Genomic DNA, 17271 nt, shown 5'->3' with positions numbered 1-17271 from the left:
GCGACAGCTGTCATTTCAGCCTGCAAAATCGAGGGTTACCAGCCAGAAATGAGAAGCCTGCTCTTGTCTACCTCTGTCTGAAGTCAAGGACCCATTGTTTAAAAAATTATTAAGAATTTCAAGTGGTAAATCTGCCACTGTTATTATTGTAAACTGCATTACGTGCCATGCATAAATAGAAAACTTGAAAGCCGTAGCAACAGTAATGTAGGGGGGGGGCAGGGCTTAGCAAACAGTGAATGAATCCTTTAATGATGTTTTCTCTGCATTAATTGAATATCAACACATTATATTGGATATCTACAGCTTAGTTTAACATTTCCATATCAACATTGACCTTAAAAATCCCTATCAGTTAAACTCTAATGTTAAAAATATGCATTTTTATCTCTTTCTGAATAATGGCAGCTAATCTTATTTGTTTATAGTGTTCATTTCGTCAGACTCACAGAGCGTCAGCAGGTAAGTACCGGTGAGGAGGTATTTGCTGGTTCTAATGCAGTACCTAAGGTCAAGACACTGCTTCATAAGCTTGTTAACAAGCTTAAAACCCCCTCATCTGATTAGCCAAAGACGGTGGCATCCACAGCAGAGCAGTGCTGCTGATAACCCTCATGTTGCTCATTTCTGCGCAGAATGGGCTACTGATGAAGCTTGACTGTTGTTTTCTTGTTGGGAGTCTGGTGACCATCCATCAGACGACCATAAAAGAAGAATTCTGCGACTTGTTTATGTCCTTCAAATCTAATTGGACCTTGCTGCAGCTCCCACGGCATGCCATTGGTAGGCAATAAACAACAGAGGGAATGGGCAATTACTTCATATTGCTGCCGGACATGGTAATAGTTATTGGCACGCTGAGTCTTCCTCTAACCATAGTTATTCCCAGTGGCCACAGAATACAATTTGTGGTCTGTGCACGATTTAGAAAAAGGGGCGGTGACCTGGGATATGAGGATTTGATTAAGTATGCCATAAAAGAGCTCAAGACAAATCATGGAGGGATTGTGACGGCCAGCCAACATTTCCAGCCTGTGTGCACTCCTGGGTACACATTGCCACTGTCAAAAGAAAAATTGCGTAACTGCAATTGATTCCTTTTCTGTTTCAGACTTGGATTGTGCAGAAAGATACGTGTGCCTGTAGAGGTTGTTTTGTGAACTGTAAGTTTGAATTTGTCATGCTCACATTGAACAACTGGAATTAGTTGAATTAATGAATTCAGCAATTTGCTATGTGAGGCTCAATTTGGAATTCAGGATTTTAGACTCACACCTAGTTTCAAGATGCTTTTATTCTCTTGTATTCCTATGTTAACTGGAAGGCAGGCAACTGTGCCAGCTTTGCTCGTTCCTCTCTTCGACTGTTACTCTCTCCTCTCGTGAAAGACCTGCAAATTGTGTCCCAGCTTCTTGGACTCAACTGCGCTGAAAGAAGAGTCAGTTTTGAGAATAATTTATGAAGCTGATATGATGTTCACTAACATAAAACAAGTGACAGACAATGCAACTCTTCTGACTGTGTATATCTAGCCTTAGAGGAGGTGGATGCCATTCAGCCCACACCCAAAAAAGTCAATTACCAATTACACTTAATAAAATGGCAAATTCATGTTTTAATATCCACCCACTCAAAATTGGCATAATTCAAATTGTCCTTCAGTCCTTAAAGATTTTTGCAGACGCAGTGTGTTTCTGTCCCACAGCAGTGAAACTGTACGAGGTTGACCGGCTCAGTTGCATTGTCTCTATATAAAGCTAAGTGACTGAGAGGATGCATTGTACTTTTTGAGAGGCGATGCCTGCTGGCTGGATTCCAGATGCCAAGCATAACTCAAAGTGACAGAGTGACCCTCAAATAGTTGCCGAAGCTCGGGCATAATAACAAGATCATGCAGAAACAGTCCACAGTTGTGCTGTTTTGGGGCCATGAAGCTGTGAAATGTCCTTAACTACTGACAGTCAGATGGACCGTCAAGCCACTTTTTCTGGATCTTTACAGTCAGTTAGAAGGAGATACTGTATATTTAACAATGAAAGGGAACTTTTCTGTTTCTTTTCTGTATGTTCTTGAATTCAGGGTTTTAACAGCTTTCAGTATTGTAGTGTAGAATTGTAGTTAAAGGGGTATTAAGATATCTGTGACCTCTACTGGTGACCAGCATGAAATACAACAACACAAGCAGAACCTGCCTCCTTGTGCACAGTCCCCATCCCTCACAGGCCCCCTTCAGCCTGAGCTTTAGTAGCCTGTAATTTACACAGATGATAAAGTCACAATGCCCCAGGAGAGAACGGTAAGCTAGTAAATAGAAACCGACTTTACTGATATATTAGAAATCAATCAGTAACACCTTGCCAAGGAGTAACATTCCACCATGCTGACTTCTCATTATTTGGCTTGAGAAGACGTTATAGCTTTTGTAGATGAAACGCCACCGGTTCAAAACACGTCCCTCATCACTGTGGCGTGAATAGTTTGGGGGTTTGGGGTATTCTGACTTAGCTGAAATGCCTGTGGGTGAGGGCTTTTATTCCAAAACTGAGTTTGGACTAGAGTGTATTTTTCAAAAGGCAGATATTAAGCAAACTTTGCAATCACTGAAGCATTGCTATCAATCAACGAGTCGATCGACCCCCTGCAGGTGTATTAGGATCCGACGCTGGTTTTTTACTCACAAATGGGAGGATTTGCTGCTTTTCCTCCTCATATATGATAGTAAATAATATATTTTTTGGTTTTGGTCAGACAAAACAAGACATTTGAAGACATGGCCTTGGGCTCTGGGAAACTGTGATGGGCATTTTTCACATTTAGTAGAACAAACGATTAATCAATTAACTGAGAAAATAACTGTGTTACAGCCCTAACTGTCAATAATTTAAACAACCATCTAAAGCCCAAGGCCTCACTACTAACTTCACCTGCTTAATATAATAAATGTATATATTTCATTGTAAACACTAATTGAATGAATATAATTGAATGCATGGCAGTAGGTGCTTGATGTGATTTTTAAAAGGACATAAAAAGTTAACCTGCAGTGTCTTGACCTTAGGTACTGCATTAGAACCAGCAAATACCTCCTCACCGGTACTTACCTGCTGACGCTCTGTGAGTCTGACGAAATGAACACTATAAACAAATAAGATTAGCTGCCATTATTCAGAAAGAGATAAAAATGCATATTTTTAACCTGATTTAAAAGATTGCTGCTCTGCTAAAGAGATATAATATGCCCCACAAACTAATGATCGTGCAATGAAATACATGTCTGCCATTCCGTTATAGAGCCATTACATTAGACTCTCCTTCAAAACTCTGACAGCTTGTTAAATCTGATATGTTTCACCAGCGGTGGCTCCAGTGAAATGAGCTGCTGCTGAGCGACACTCTTCCTCCAAGTGAGATTCTATACAGAACTACAGACATCAACACTTAAAGCATAAGTTTATGTGAAGTTTACAGCAAGTCAATTATGGGTTAGGGGTGTCACAGTCTGAGAGGCTGTTAAAGTAACAGCCCAGTAAAGTCTACCAACACAAACGGTAGACGCACATACACCTACATCACCCTGCTTCATTAGCTTCTTAATAAGCAGGGCTGGTGCTTTAGAGGCGGCAGACCTTTACTCACCGACGCGTTTGACATTGTTTCATGTGTAAAATGAAGTACATTTTTCACTGTTTTACCAAAGAAAGGATGCTGAAAAATATGCATGAGTCATGCTACGGAAAACTCATCTCAGTGCATGCATGCAGCCTGTACACCTTTTAGACTTTGGACGACAGTTTGGCCAATTGAGCCATAACAAAGTGCTCTACGTTGCACAAGGACTGTCTTTTTAGGGGCTTTGGCCACTGCTCATAAAGTCTTTCGTTAACAGTGGTCGTTATTTGCTCCATTATGACGATGACCTCTTTACCAGTAAAGATTTTGCCCATGTAATAATCAAGCCGTATTCTACCGTTTAATTGATTGTAGACCACATCCTCCAGCCTCTCCAGCCTCTGGAGAATAGACTGCCTGTCCACCAAGTTGGAAACTTTGCCATTCCTGGCTCGCAGCCTCTGGTCAGACATACGCCCTATCTGGATGAGCTCCTCAGATCGGTCCTGGATCCTGCAGTAGACCGAGAACAGGATAATCCCCACAAACACTAAAATGTTGACGGTCAGCAAAGTTTTGATTTTGCGTGCCACAGCCATGAAAGAGAATATTGTCTGGCCGACTCAGTCAAGCCCAGCAGCTGTCCATGTGTGGTGGCCTGCTTTGCCACCTTACTGTGCGATGTAGGAGGATGCTTTTCTGCTCGTGGAGAGAAGGTCAACTCGTAAAGAGCCGTGAGGCTGCGCTCACTTCTTAGCGGGGCATCACGCCCGTCACATGGGGATGGAAGGTGCGAAAGGTTGCTGGCGGCCACGGTGCTCTGCTCCAGCCGCTGAGCGATGCTTTTATGGGCTTCACTAGCCGAGGAACAGCTGCACACGCTCTGCCGTCGTTTTGAGCTACATATTACAAGCGAGATATGACGCCAGGGAAAGCATTCATCCCCTTGAACAGCCTACGGCAGTTGCAAAACATCTCTCCTCCGCAACGTGATAAGTCGCCAGTTCCTTAGCCCCAATATGTCTCGTCCATCTTCCAGGAGATGCACTGCAATAACCGCTCGTATCGAAGCATCCTCCTGCTACCACTGCTTTGCTGTGACATCTGCTTTTTCAAAGGCGTTGTGGTCACTTGATCCGTCCCGCTCTGCAAATATGAACCCGAGGAGCTTATGTCCAGAAAATATGTGCATGCAAAACAAGGCGACGATTCTCTCTCTCTCTCTTTCTTTCTCCTTCCGTGTCTCTCTCTCTCTCTGTGTTTGTCTTCCGTCAGTCCATTGTTGTTTCCCTTGTCGGCGGTGCAGAGTAGGATGAGTTAAGAGCAGATTTGCCCTCAAATGCAGTGGGAGAGATGCAGCCGGACTCTGGCATGCTGTCTCTCCTTCCAGCCTCTCCGCTCTCTGTGAGGGAGGAAGAGCCGCTGCGTCCTGACGTTTGGAGGCACAATCATGAATATTCAGGGGCTGTGTTGGACTCGTAGGATAAAATAAACAGCACGACTATGAAAGCAGCAAACACTTCCACTTGAGCAGCCTTCTGCCCGTATCAGTTAGTGAACTGTGAAAACGTGTGCGAAGATGTGTTAACAGATTTTTTGTTTGCTATATGATCCGTAATGCGAAGGTTAATAGTTTCCATCTTACCTCTGATGCCACTGCCATTGGCAACTTAAAGCTTTAGTGCCTCACATCCATGTTGCATATGTTATGCAACTGTCTCTGCATACTGTACATGCATGGTCAACCTCAGGAGGATAATCATCATTTCACGAAACACATGCTTGGAGGGAGTTTCAACTCCATCATATTAGAACTAACAAACATAGCCTGTGCCAAATAAATAACCTATTTTATAAACCCATAGGGGAAAGAGGTAACATTCATTTAGATTTCTATTTGAACCACCTTCAGAACAGAAGTTCAACTTCTATCAACATTCACTCCACCAGGCACTGCAGCCCACACTGTTGACTGCTCTCTGTAAAGTGCAGCACAGAAACCCCACAGCTAAAAACAAACATCTTTAAGGACATAGGTAGTATAGACAGCACAACATGCGGTAATGATTCGATCCATCAGCAGGCAATTCAAATCACTTCCTCCTCTCAACTCAATATACTGTAACCGCCCTAATGCTATTGCGAGCTCCTCATCTCCAATTCCAAATGAATCATAGCTCAAGTAAATCACGTACAAAGGGATTCAGTCTCACTGTGTACTTTTACTTGATTAGGCAAACCCAGACATGACCCATGCTTCCCAAAGCACTTTGATCCCGCTTCACACCCACCAGAGGACCTCATATTTATACTCCTCACTTTGTTTGCTGCTTCACTATAATCAGATGGCGGCTGTAACTGTAAGAACCTTTATAGACTGCACAGCTCTTTGTCAGAGGACATTTGGTACAAACGTGATCTTGTAAGTATTCTCATACCTCTTTAAATGCTTTGATGGTATACGTCTTCAAGATGAAATCAATTCTGGTGTTCTGAGAGCAGATTTAAGAGCTTTTCTTTTTAATCCTCTCGGAATTCAGTTTCAGAGTTGGAGGAGAAGTGGTGCACTGTGGTGTTGAGCATGCTCTTCAAAGAGCACGACCTCATCATTTCTAGCAAACTTAACATGCTCAAGAGCACTGAGAGGTCTGTTGGTCCATATATTCCCCAGAGTCCCTGTAGCAGAAAAATGTGTTTTTTAAGGGTGTAAGACAGACAAAGATTATGTTGAATCATGCAAAACACCACACTGATTATACCATTCTCGGTGTTGTGATGTTTGCATACATCGCATCTGCTATCATCAAGTCCTTGTGTTTTAATGATTGTAGCCCACGTGCTTCCAGCCCTACAGCGCTGTATGACATTTACATTTAAAATAATTGGCTTTGTATGCTGTGTTTGATTAGGATTCCTGCTGCACATGAGTCCCATTATAAAAGGTGCTGATTCAATTCAAGGTCTGCAAAAACAAACAGACTGTGGGGAAATCACGCTCACTGCCACCTCAGCCACCATGCAGGCCTCAACACAGCTGCTTATACAGCAGCTACAGTATCACTGGCCCCTACGCTCCTCTTTAAGACTCTCTGAAGACTTCTGTTCTGTATGCCTCTGTGACTGCAGACACTGGCACTCAAGTGTTTTAACCATATTAACCTGGGTCACTGCCAGCTGCACCTTAGTCATCCCACTCAGTGTTTCAACATAAGCCACTTGAACATATTCAGTGGGTGGACGCAGGCTGGATAGAACTGTGTGCATCTTGTACTGATGCAAGACAGACGGAAATATCTACAGCCATGTATTCACCATCTGTGTTCACAGGAAGCATAAAGTAGTGGCTTCCACAGTAACCACCCTGCAAAGAGTGGAACTTACTCAAAATGTGTATATGAATCAGTCTGCTGCTCACAAAGGCTAATCACAAATATCAGTGTTAATGTTGATAATGTTAACAGATGCCCTTAAAGTAGTTTTGTTCATCATTATAACATATGAAAGTCCAAATGAAATAAAACCATGCCCTTTTGCAGTCAAATAATGTCAAAGTGATACTCAAATTAATATTTTTGAATATTCATTCTGAAAATGTATTGAATATTATTGAATAATAAGGACCAGGACATTAAGCATGTAACACAAACACATCTTGATATAAATATATACTAAAAATACTAAATATGCAGCAACATTAGCATTCTTTTGGAGTAAATGCTCCACTATGTTCACCAGCTAGTCACTGACTTTGTTTGTGTCCCGTTTGGTACCAGGCAGGTAATCTGCTGTCCATTTCTCAGTTGCCTCATGCAACAGGAAATGAGGTAGATGAGAGCGGTGAGAGTTAACCAAAACACTAAACCAAAACAATGAATGGAAAGATGCTAAAAGGCTAGAGCCGAGTAACTGCACAGCCAGGTAATAATTATCTGTGGGTTCATCACTATAAGTGACACCTTTCACGTTACACATAGCCATTTGATCTATTGTTAACATAAAAATATTGATTAAACTTTAAAAAGTGACATATACTAACAAAAAAAACCCCATATACTATACACGGGCCATGCAGTAAATACAGGTAGGTAGGAGCCTAGAGAAGTCTTGGCCCAAGAGAGGATATTAACTACTGTAAAACCCAAGGTAGTAAGAGCTTTGTTGGGGACCATTTAGTTTGCTACGCTCCAGTGATTTTAGTACACTGGGCATTCTTGTCACTTGAGGCGGCTCTTCACTGTTTGGTTCACAAGAGGCCGGACATGGCCGGGCAGCGTGAATGTGTTCAGACAAGATGCTATTAAGCAAGGACAGCCAGAAGTCGACAGATCACACACATCCACTGTATTTCAGGACTAAATTTAACAGCAGAGTGAGAGTTCAAAATAACTTTACATTAACTTTTTTGTCTTTGGTAGTTGTGTGTTTATTTAACATTTCATCCAGGTTTCAGCTAACCACATGCCAACTCTGTGCCCTTGCCATTCTAATAGAATAAAAAATGTACTCTTGGGTGTGTTGATAGAATATAATGAAAGAAAGACCTCGTGGTTTCTTTCAAAGTAAAGTAGTTTCTATTCAATACAATGCAAACCAAGATTTGAAAATATGCAATATTTAAAATGTAAATTATTAAAGCGTGTCTAATCTTTGGACACGGCAACTTTCATCAAAAATGCGCAAGGTTGTTTTTTTCCTTAGAGAAAAAATTGTTTTCTCCATTTGTATTCACAGTGCCTAATATGCATAACACTTTGGCATAAACACAAACGATCTAAATCACCACAAGCTACATCAAGGTCAGTGTGACCATTGTGAAAAGAAAAACAAGCAACTGACAAATCTGATGCAGCAGGAACAGCGGTAGTGATGTAGCTGAGCAAATAATCCATGTTTGTCCCTGATCAGCTGACATGCAGACTTGCTGTGTCGCTTTCAGAATAAAGCACCCACTCTAAGACACTCATTGGTCACTAATGTAGAGCTGTCTGCTCGCCTGCCAGAGCTAAGTTCATACATTATCACTTTGACCCCCAGGCTAACAACTAAGCCCCAGTTCTGTCTGCCTTAACTTAGCTCATTCACATTCCACCTCCAGCCACTTCTCCCCACTGTGCTGCTGCGGGAGCTGTTGATTTGCCTAATGCCTTAACTAAATTAGAATAATAACCCTGCAGACTGGAATAGGTGGTGTTCAGCTCTGGGCAAATTTTTACAGGTTTTTGGTTTTTGTACAACATAGATGAGGCAACACTGGGGCCCAGCAGCTGAATGTTTAACAAAGCCGGGTCCTCATTAAGACACAATATGCTCCTTGACCTTGGCAGACAATTGTGGTTGTACCTGAAATGCCACTCAGTGGCATCCCAATCACAAATGCAAAGTGCTTTTTTCTCAAGTGGGGAAGCAAATCTTGATGATAATGAGACAAAGACAGAGCTTCTGTACACATGCTGTCAAACAAAACAGCGACAGGAATTATCAGTGTAAGAACTACCAAAACATTAAGACTGAGAGAGACTGAGAGACTGCGCACATCAAATATCAAAATGTCAAAATGAATGATTGGATTTATCAATATGAACACAAGCCTCGCTTCTCAATGTGTTTGTATTAATGGAGAAGAAGCCCTCGAGACGCCTCCAAATGTTTCTTGATTTATGGCAGAAGCAATTACATCTTGCCAGTGTAGCGATGCTTGATGGGCGAATCGGTGCAGGTAATTAGAAAGAATAATGAAACAGGGAGCTAAGGGAATGAATCCCTGCATCGAAAAATCTAATCAAAGATAAATGGACTATCCATATTACCTAGTCATTATGCCGGAAAGATTATTGTTTTAAATCCCTGTGTGCACCAGCTATGGACTCTTTCTCAAACAAAAGCCATTACTCTGCTGACACCTCCGACTTGTTTGCAGACTGATTGATATTCCATGGCTTATGAGCATTCCTCCACTTTATGTTTTCAATTTCTGGGTGAGACAATGGATGCGGGTATTTTATACTGAGAAAAACAGCTATTGATGGATTTACATATGAATACAGAAATGTTATTAAAATGCACCCAAAAGCATACATTTGAGCTCAGACAGAGGCACACACACACACACACACACACACACACACACACACACACATCAACAAATACATGAAACTCTATGTGTCGGCTAATTCAAGTGGCGCATTAAAGTGCACTGATGGAACTGTCGTTAGGATTTCTATAATGTCAAAGCTAAACCCTTTAAAGCGGAATCAGCTACAATTAGAAACAAATCCTCTGTTCAGTTCTTTACTCTGTTTAGTTGCATCTCAAGATATTCCCATACCATATTGCTGCTGCAGAGACGAAAAAACCCAGAATCTTCCTGGAATTCTGAAACGTGTTTGAAGTATTGTATATAATTTCAAAAATATATGTAAATGCACTAAATAACTACTAAAACGCTGCTGAGTGTTAGGGGGCAGTAGGGCATGGCAACTGAACTAGCACACCACATATATGATGTAATATAGTAACTATATTGATGCTCAGGATGCTCAAAACCTGAAACAAGTTCTATGGACTTAAAGCTTATAGTTTAACATTTTGAGAAATTAGCTTATTTGCTTTCTTGCTGAAAGTTAGATGAGCAGATCGATATCACTCATGTCTGTATGCTAAATATGAAGTTAATGCCAAAAGAGCTTAGCTTAGCACAAAGCTAGCTGTTTCACAAAGATTGGAAACAGCTAGCCTGGCTCTGTCCAAAGGTCAAAATCTGTCTACCAGCTGTGTTGTAAAGTTGTGTTTTTCCTGGGAGTGTACTTCTGTCTGTTATTGACGGGCAACCTCACAGTGACGAGAAGAGATATAATATTTATTTGTTTAGAGGTAATGGAAGGTATATTTTTCAACACTGGACAGAGCCAGGCTAGTTGTTTCCCTCTGCTTTCGGTCTTAATGCTAAGCTAAGTTAAAGGCCTGCTGGCTCTAGCTACATATTTAGCATAGAGACATAAGAGCGGTATCAATCTTCTTATCTAACTCCCAGCAAAAAAGCAAAAAAGCTTATTGTCCAAAGTATTGAACTACTCCTTTGAGGTAAATTTATTTGAAGCTGCCTCACGCTTGAACAGATTTTGGTTCACACCACACCAGTTTTGTGTGGAAATGAATGCCATTAGTTCAACATCAGCCTGAAAAATAACACTGTGAAGAATAACTATCAAAGTTTCACCAATCTGTAGCATAGTGTGATATGTTCAGAACTAATATCAGGAGGATATTAACATCATATTTTCACAAAATGTTTCACGTAATAGCTATTGATGGCAACAGACATTGTTTCAGCTTTCATGTTTGTTGCTTTTTTTACTTCACTGGCATGACTTCAGGGTATCAGGGACAGAAAGTGGTCGGTCTCGCTCACTAGGAGGTGGCAGACTCAAGAGCCGCTGATTCAGTCCAGTTTCTTGTCTGTTTGTGTCCAGAAAGAACCAGCAGCCAACATTTCAGCCAGCGCTCTAATCACAGGCTAACAGCAGCAATCACAGACCTAGTTGCTAATCAGTCAACACAAACAAGCACACACAAACAAGCCTACATGCATGTGCATACAAACCAGTGTCTGCACAAATACTCCAGCATACGCACACAGATTAAATGAGTATGTGTAATGGCTCACTTTAGATAGATTTTGTTTTTCAAAAAAGTTGTTGTTTCATTTGCTAACAGGAACACATTCTAAGGGAAACACTGAATATTTGTAAGCATTTTGCATGAAAAAGCTCAAATTTAAAGATAGTGAATATCATTTTTGTTTAATGGCAGCTTTGATCTAAAATATTATCTGTATCTGTCTGTATCAGTCTTTAAAAACCTGAAAAAACCATCTCACCACAATGCAGTTTTGTACGTACGGTACACAGGCATTAGGTGAAGACCACTCCTCAAAACATACAGTACAAGCACACTGATGCCCACACGCTCCTCACACACATACTAATCCCTACTGCCAGTGTTTCCTCCAAAAGAACAAAGTCGTAGTTGGCAGTGGGGATCAAAGCATGCAGATGGCCAGACTGGAATTTACTTTCAGAGCAGAACAACACGCTGACCATTGTTAAGCTAACATCACCGCTGGAAAATCAGCCCCAGATCCAAGCATTCGCAATCTGCTTTGGACAAAGATACCATGCTTTACATCCCATCACTGCCAGAGAGAATATGATACTGTGTGGGGTTGACATGCAAGCATTCTGCCATTTTCCAGAAAAAAAGAGGGCCAGGAACAGACATCAAAGCAGCACGCCTGGTCCCTCCTGTTAAAGCCCAATTGTAATTAAAGATAGAGGCGCATGCAAGAACTATGTCTCCCAGAGAAAATAATTATGTGGCTCTGCCAGTGAAGAGGGCATGTGGGTGGGTGTAGAGAGGAGGGGAGGTGGTGGCGGCGAATGAAAGTAAGGCCGTGCAGTAGCTGAGGTGTGTGCGGAGGGAGGGGAAGCCACAGGGGATTGCAGCGGCTGAGGTTGAAGCAGGTGCAGAGGACTATGGGTCATCGCACCTCTTTGCACTGCTCTCGATTGAAAATCCCTCAACACACACACACACACACACACACACACACACACACACACACACACTCCCTGATGACTGATTAGAGGGCAGAAAGAGATAAAGAGAAAGAGAGGTTGGGGTTTGGTGTGTGTGGAGGGGCGTCTTTTAAACAACTCTCTCCCCAAAGGCCAGTCAGAGTATAATGTTTGAAGGAGAGCTAGGATGAAACAATGGTCCACCAGTTGAAGCTGTATTTATTAGCACATACTGCAGCCATGAATCAGAATTCCATGTTTTGTTTTTTTGTTTTTCTAAAAATGCTTTCAGTGAGCAGGAATTTGTCTACTTGGTATTGCACCAAAGCTACATCAACATCATGTGGAATCACAACACACACTGAAGCTTATTTCATGTGTTTGTGGCTTTGATTTGTCATTGATGTTTTCGCAGCATAACAAGATAGTGGTCCATGACAGTACCCATAATGAGAATGCAGCCAGATAGTGATCCATGATGGTAACTGGTGAGCCAGTGGAGCGGGATGGTGATCTATCAAGCAGACATCATCCAGCCAGGATCAGTAGAGATTAGAGCTTGTGCATTTCATGTTGCATACTGGAAAGAAAAATAAGACACCATAAGCACATAAAGACACAAAGTCTCGCCTACTTATTCTACTACTAATTCACTGTGATTTGCAGAGACTTTTAATTGTGATGTAACATTATATTTGTAGTTACAGGATATTAAATGTATTTTTGTGATGTAGGTAAGATGGTTAAACTCGAAAAAGGTGCTCCTGTAATACATGTAGTATAATCGGCAATAATCAGATAACCAATACATTTATGAAGACGAGAAGAACAAGGAAGCAAGTAGAAAACAGCACACATGCTTTTGTACAGGTTTTAACAAAAAACATCACAACCGTCAGCCATCCTATGTATTATTGTAGACTGGTCTATATATAAGTATGTACACATTAATTGTTGCAGACTGTGCGCATACACTCGCAGAGAAGATGGCGTGTGGGTCACTACATGGACCATGCTGAGAGTTTAAGTCTGCACAAATGTTTTGTGTTGAGTTCAACCTGCTGACCTTTGAGGGAAGGGAGAGTTGGAGAGTTTAAAATGGAGGAAGCCAGCTTATCAGCTGTGTTGCACCATCCACTTTAATTAACCACCTCTGACAGAGTTTCAAATGCTCCACTGAAGAGAAATGGTCTGGAGACAGCTATGAGACAGAAGTCGATAGTACAAATACGTCTTTTGAATAAACTGTGTGAAGTTATTGTCCCATTAGCAACCGAGCTAACAAGCTTGCTAACTGTGATCTTGTTAGTTCAGAGAGCTTTTTTCCCCTCTTCAATGAAACTGTCTATTGGTAAAAAAAAAATGCAAGTACAATCCTGAGAACAAAATACCAGGGGGGAGTAAATAGCACAGTCAGAGAAAATAGAAATAGAAATAGAAAACCTCAGGGAGCTATTGTGACTGACTAGCGATTCCATGCCCCGGCTGGCTAGCCCATTAGTGGATAGCTCATCAGCTACAGTGGTTCACCAACTAGCCCTGACATTAGTACCTATGTCACGAAGACTCTAGAACCATATTTTTTGCAAAGAAGCAGGGATATATTTCACTGTGCCATTTTCTGGTGGGACCAGACCTGAAAATCACAATTTATTGGGATTTATGTGCCAGACTATTTCTTTCCCAGGAGCAGTGACTTCCTTAAGTCTCTGCTGGTTACCTGGCAACCTCACGGAGAGGACAAGACTTCAGGAAGGTGCTGGTAGGCAGATTTGTTACTTTTGGACAGAGCCAGGGTAGCTGTTCCTCCAGCTGTTCCCAGTCTTTATGCTAAGCTAAGCTACCCGACTGCAGGCTGTAGCCATATATTTACTGGCTAGATATGAGAATGATGTTGATCTTATTATTTAACTCTCAGCAAGAGAGCAATTAAGCGTATTTCCAAAATGTCGAACAATTGCTTTAAATACCTCCTTGGGCCATCAGCATTGAGAATAAAATTACCACTGAAGGACAAAAGTATCGCACATTTTCAGGTGTGGTAATAATCTGACAGAATCCTTCTCTCCTGACTCATCACCAAACACACCTGCTCCAAGCTGCACACCTACAACTCATCCACTAATCAAGCACTGCAGTATATCAACCATGGTCTCCCGTCCACTCATCGCCTGATTTTCAACCCCTGTGGTAGTTCACGTCCTTGGCCCCTAAAATATCATTCGAGTTACTTTGCTTGCTTGTGTTTTGAATTGTGCTAACCTTGCTCTGCCTGTGCTCAGGATCACTGCCTGCCTATCTGTCTGCCTCGCCCAGCAACCTTGCCCGCCAGCCTCTCCTGGTCTCAGCTACACAGCTACACATACCTCCGGACTTACCCCAGCCAAGCTCCCCTCTTACCCCTCGTCTCCGTCCTCTGGCTCCCTTTCCTCAATCCCATCAAAACTCTGTACTGTACAATAAATCCCCTCTTAATCTCCAACTCACCTCTCTGTGTCTGAGTCTGTGTTTGAGTCCGCCTTTGTGAATCGTAACTTTAAAGCATTTGTAAGTGAACAGACTTACTTGCTTTTGCCATGAAAATATAAGAAGAAGGTTTTTTATATATACACGGCACACAAAAAAGGGTTATTAAAGGAGGGCTTAAATAAAAGGAAAAGACAAAGGAGGGAAAAGGATCTTTAGACAAATCACAAATGATCCCCCCTGGTATTGAGTCATTTAATATGCTGTCCATTGCTATGGAGAATCCTCATGGAATGAAAAGTCCTACTAGGGGTTCAGATTGTCTCTTATTACTTTGAAGCCCCTCCGTTGTTACTTTTTTCAGCCCGCGTGACAAACCATGTTCGAGCTACAGATTGCTTGCTTACTCCATTTTTCAGCCGTGGCATCTATTTTATTCGGAAGGGTAAGAAAGTCAATTGAAAGTTAATTCCAGTGTGTTTGATTAATGGGCACTGGAGGATGCACTCTAATCTGTGTACTGTTCAAATGTTCCATTTCAAGCCACACACAGGTAATTATTCCCTGCTTTCTCCTGGAGTAAATGTTTTTGTTGCACCTTCTCCTCCTTTGACACCGGTTGCAGTTGTCTTGTTTCCAGGCTTCTTCCAAAGGATTTAGGGTAAACTTAGCACTGAAAGATTCAAATGAATTTTAGCTGTCAACACATGCTGCAGGTGTTGCTGAAGTCTTGCTTAATCTACAGGTGGTAAGACTGGAATTTTGCAGTAACGTGTGATAAATTAAAGACAATATCAGTCCAATTCAATTAGTACACATTAGATGTGGAACACTGGAGACAGGTTGTCTATGTAACAAAGGGCTTACAAACAAACAACAGACACTTTTATTCTCCCTTATAATCAATTTGGGATGAAACTACACTTTTTTCTTTTTTTTTTTCTTTGGCCAAAATCAAGCTAGAAAAAGACAGTTTGGCATTTTGTCTTTAGTTCCCTTAATGTAGGTAATGTCAGTGCAGGTTCTGGTCAAACAGCAGCGACATACAACTAGTCAAAGTGGCATATCACTAATAATTAGCATATGACACTAAAACAAGAGTGGCACAACATCCGTATGCTGGTGGGGTTGTGGTATATGCCAGTGAAAGAGTATGGTCTAGACCTGCTCTATAGGAAAAGTTATGAATTGGCGATTCATTACACTGTCACTCATGTTTCAATTCAGTTGAAACCATTTATGTTGCCAGACATACCATAATCAACAACAGCATATGTCAATAAGTGACATACCATTTTAAAGTGCCATAAGCTAGCAGAGCAGCAGCATCATACCAACATTGACATAGCATTCAGAATCAGTGTCTCAGTGTTGTTTCATGCACACCTGACTTCAAATGGAATCATTCTTACCTGTCTAAACAAAGGAAACTGTCTGGATGAAATGAACCTACCAGGTTAGATGTAAACATGCATTGGTGTCTCCACGGCACCTGAATTGCATGATATTGGAATGTAGAAGAAAATAAATTATATATGTGTACTGTAAATGTGAGAGATGTTGAAACTGAAGAAGCAAATCTGTGGATTTAGAGCTGTGCTTGGTGTGCAAATGTGCATCTTATGTTGTCTAGGATGGAGTTCAGTTCAGTTCACATCCTCCAGGGTGTCTCCAAGAGAGCCATGTCTTTTTCACCAGTTTGCTAATCCTGTCTGCATCCCTGCCCTTGATGTTTCCACCCCAGCACTCCACTGCAAAGAACACAGTGCTGGCCAACACTGATTGGTAGAGCATGTTGAGCTGTGTGTTCATGAGCCTCCTGAAGAAGAGTTTATGTGGAGGACTGCACCAGCTTGATGGTTATAGGAGTGAGTGACCTGAATTCTATTTATGCATGTTGAAGTTCAAACTTCGAGATGAAAGGTTAGGTCGCACTGGCTTTGGCTTTACTCGCCAAGCATCTCTCCAAAAAAAACTCTAACCTCTTCACACCACTAACTTTCCTGCCAGTTCCCATTAAGCCCACGGCCTGCTTTTATTGCACGAAGCTTGAGTGGCCGAAACAGGCTTTAATAGAGAACGTACAAATTATTTTATAAACCTGATAAAATAAGGTTATCATTTTGCCAGAGACATTATGGGAGTTCATTTACCATTTGGCTAAAATCATACAGTGCTATGAATGCAGTTAAAAGAGATTTATAGCTTGCCACTAACTCAATTTCCTTGAGTTGTTACCCTCTAACTGCGGCTGCATTGTGTGTTGATAACAGTCTCACTGTAGTTTGTCACACCAGGACACAAATGCATCACAAACACATTTTTTACAAGCTTAGTCTTTCATAATAAAGGAATATGGAATACTGTGATGCATGCCTAAAACATGACATCAGGTGGATTCATTAGCAGTGTGATCTATATGTTATGCACATACAGGCTATTTCCTGTTTTATTACATTGTGCACATGCTGAAGAACTGGAAAACCTCAAATGACCTCCTACCACAAAGGATAGATCACTGCCAAGGCGCTGCTACCTCTCTGTGAAAGAATACAGGATGTTTAGTGGGTAATTGTTTGCTGTGACCACCGCGAGCAAACAGAATACTTTAAAAGCAGAGCAG

At 41.5% G+C, this 17271-nt stretch overlaps 1 protein-coding gene across 1 annotated transcript in view; it reads right to left on the bottom strand.

Annotated features, from left to right (window-relative positions):
- The window catches only part of galnt9 (polypeptide N-acetylgalactosaminyltransferase 9), an 89048-nt gene extending 84008 nt beyond the window's left edge, over positions 1 to 5040 (bottom strand). Inside the window, exon 1 of the mRNA XM_044196972.1 lies at positions 3968 to 5040. Within this exon, the coding sequence (XP_044052907.1) occupies positions 3968 to 4208 (241 nt within the window). The 5' untranslated portion in view covers positions 4209 to 5040. The remainder of the gene's footprint in view (positions 1 to 3967) is intronic.
- Positions 5041 to 17271: the final 12231 nt, after the last annotated feature.

The sequence above is a fragment of the Siniperca chuatsi genome, linkage group LG5 (assembly GCF_020085105.1).
Source record: "Siniperca chuatsi isolate FFG_IHB_CAS linkage group LG5, ASM2008510v1, whole genome shotgun sequence".
NCBI classification, from domain to species: Eukaryota; Metazoa; Chordata; class Actinopteri; order Centrarchiformes; family Sinipercidae; genus Siniperca; species Siniperca chuatsi.
The sequence above is the reverse complement of the archived record's forward strand: the minus strand, read 5'-3'. Positions and strand labels throughout refer to the sequence as shown.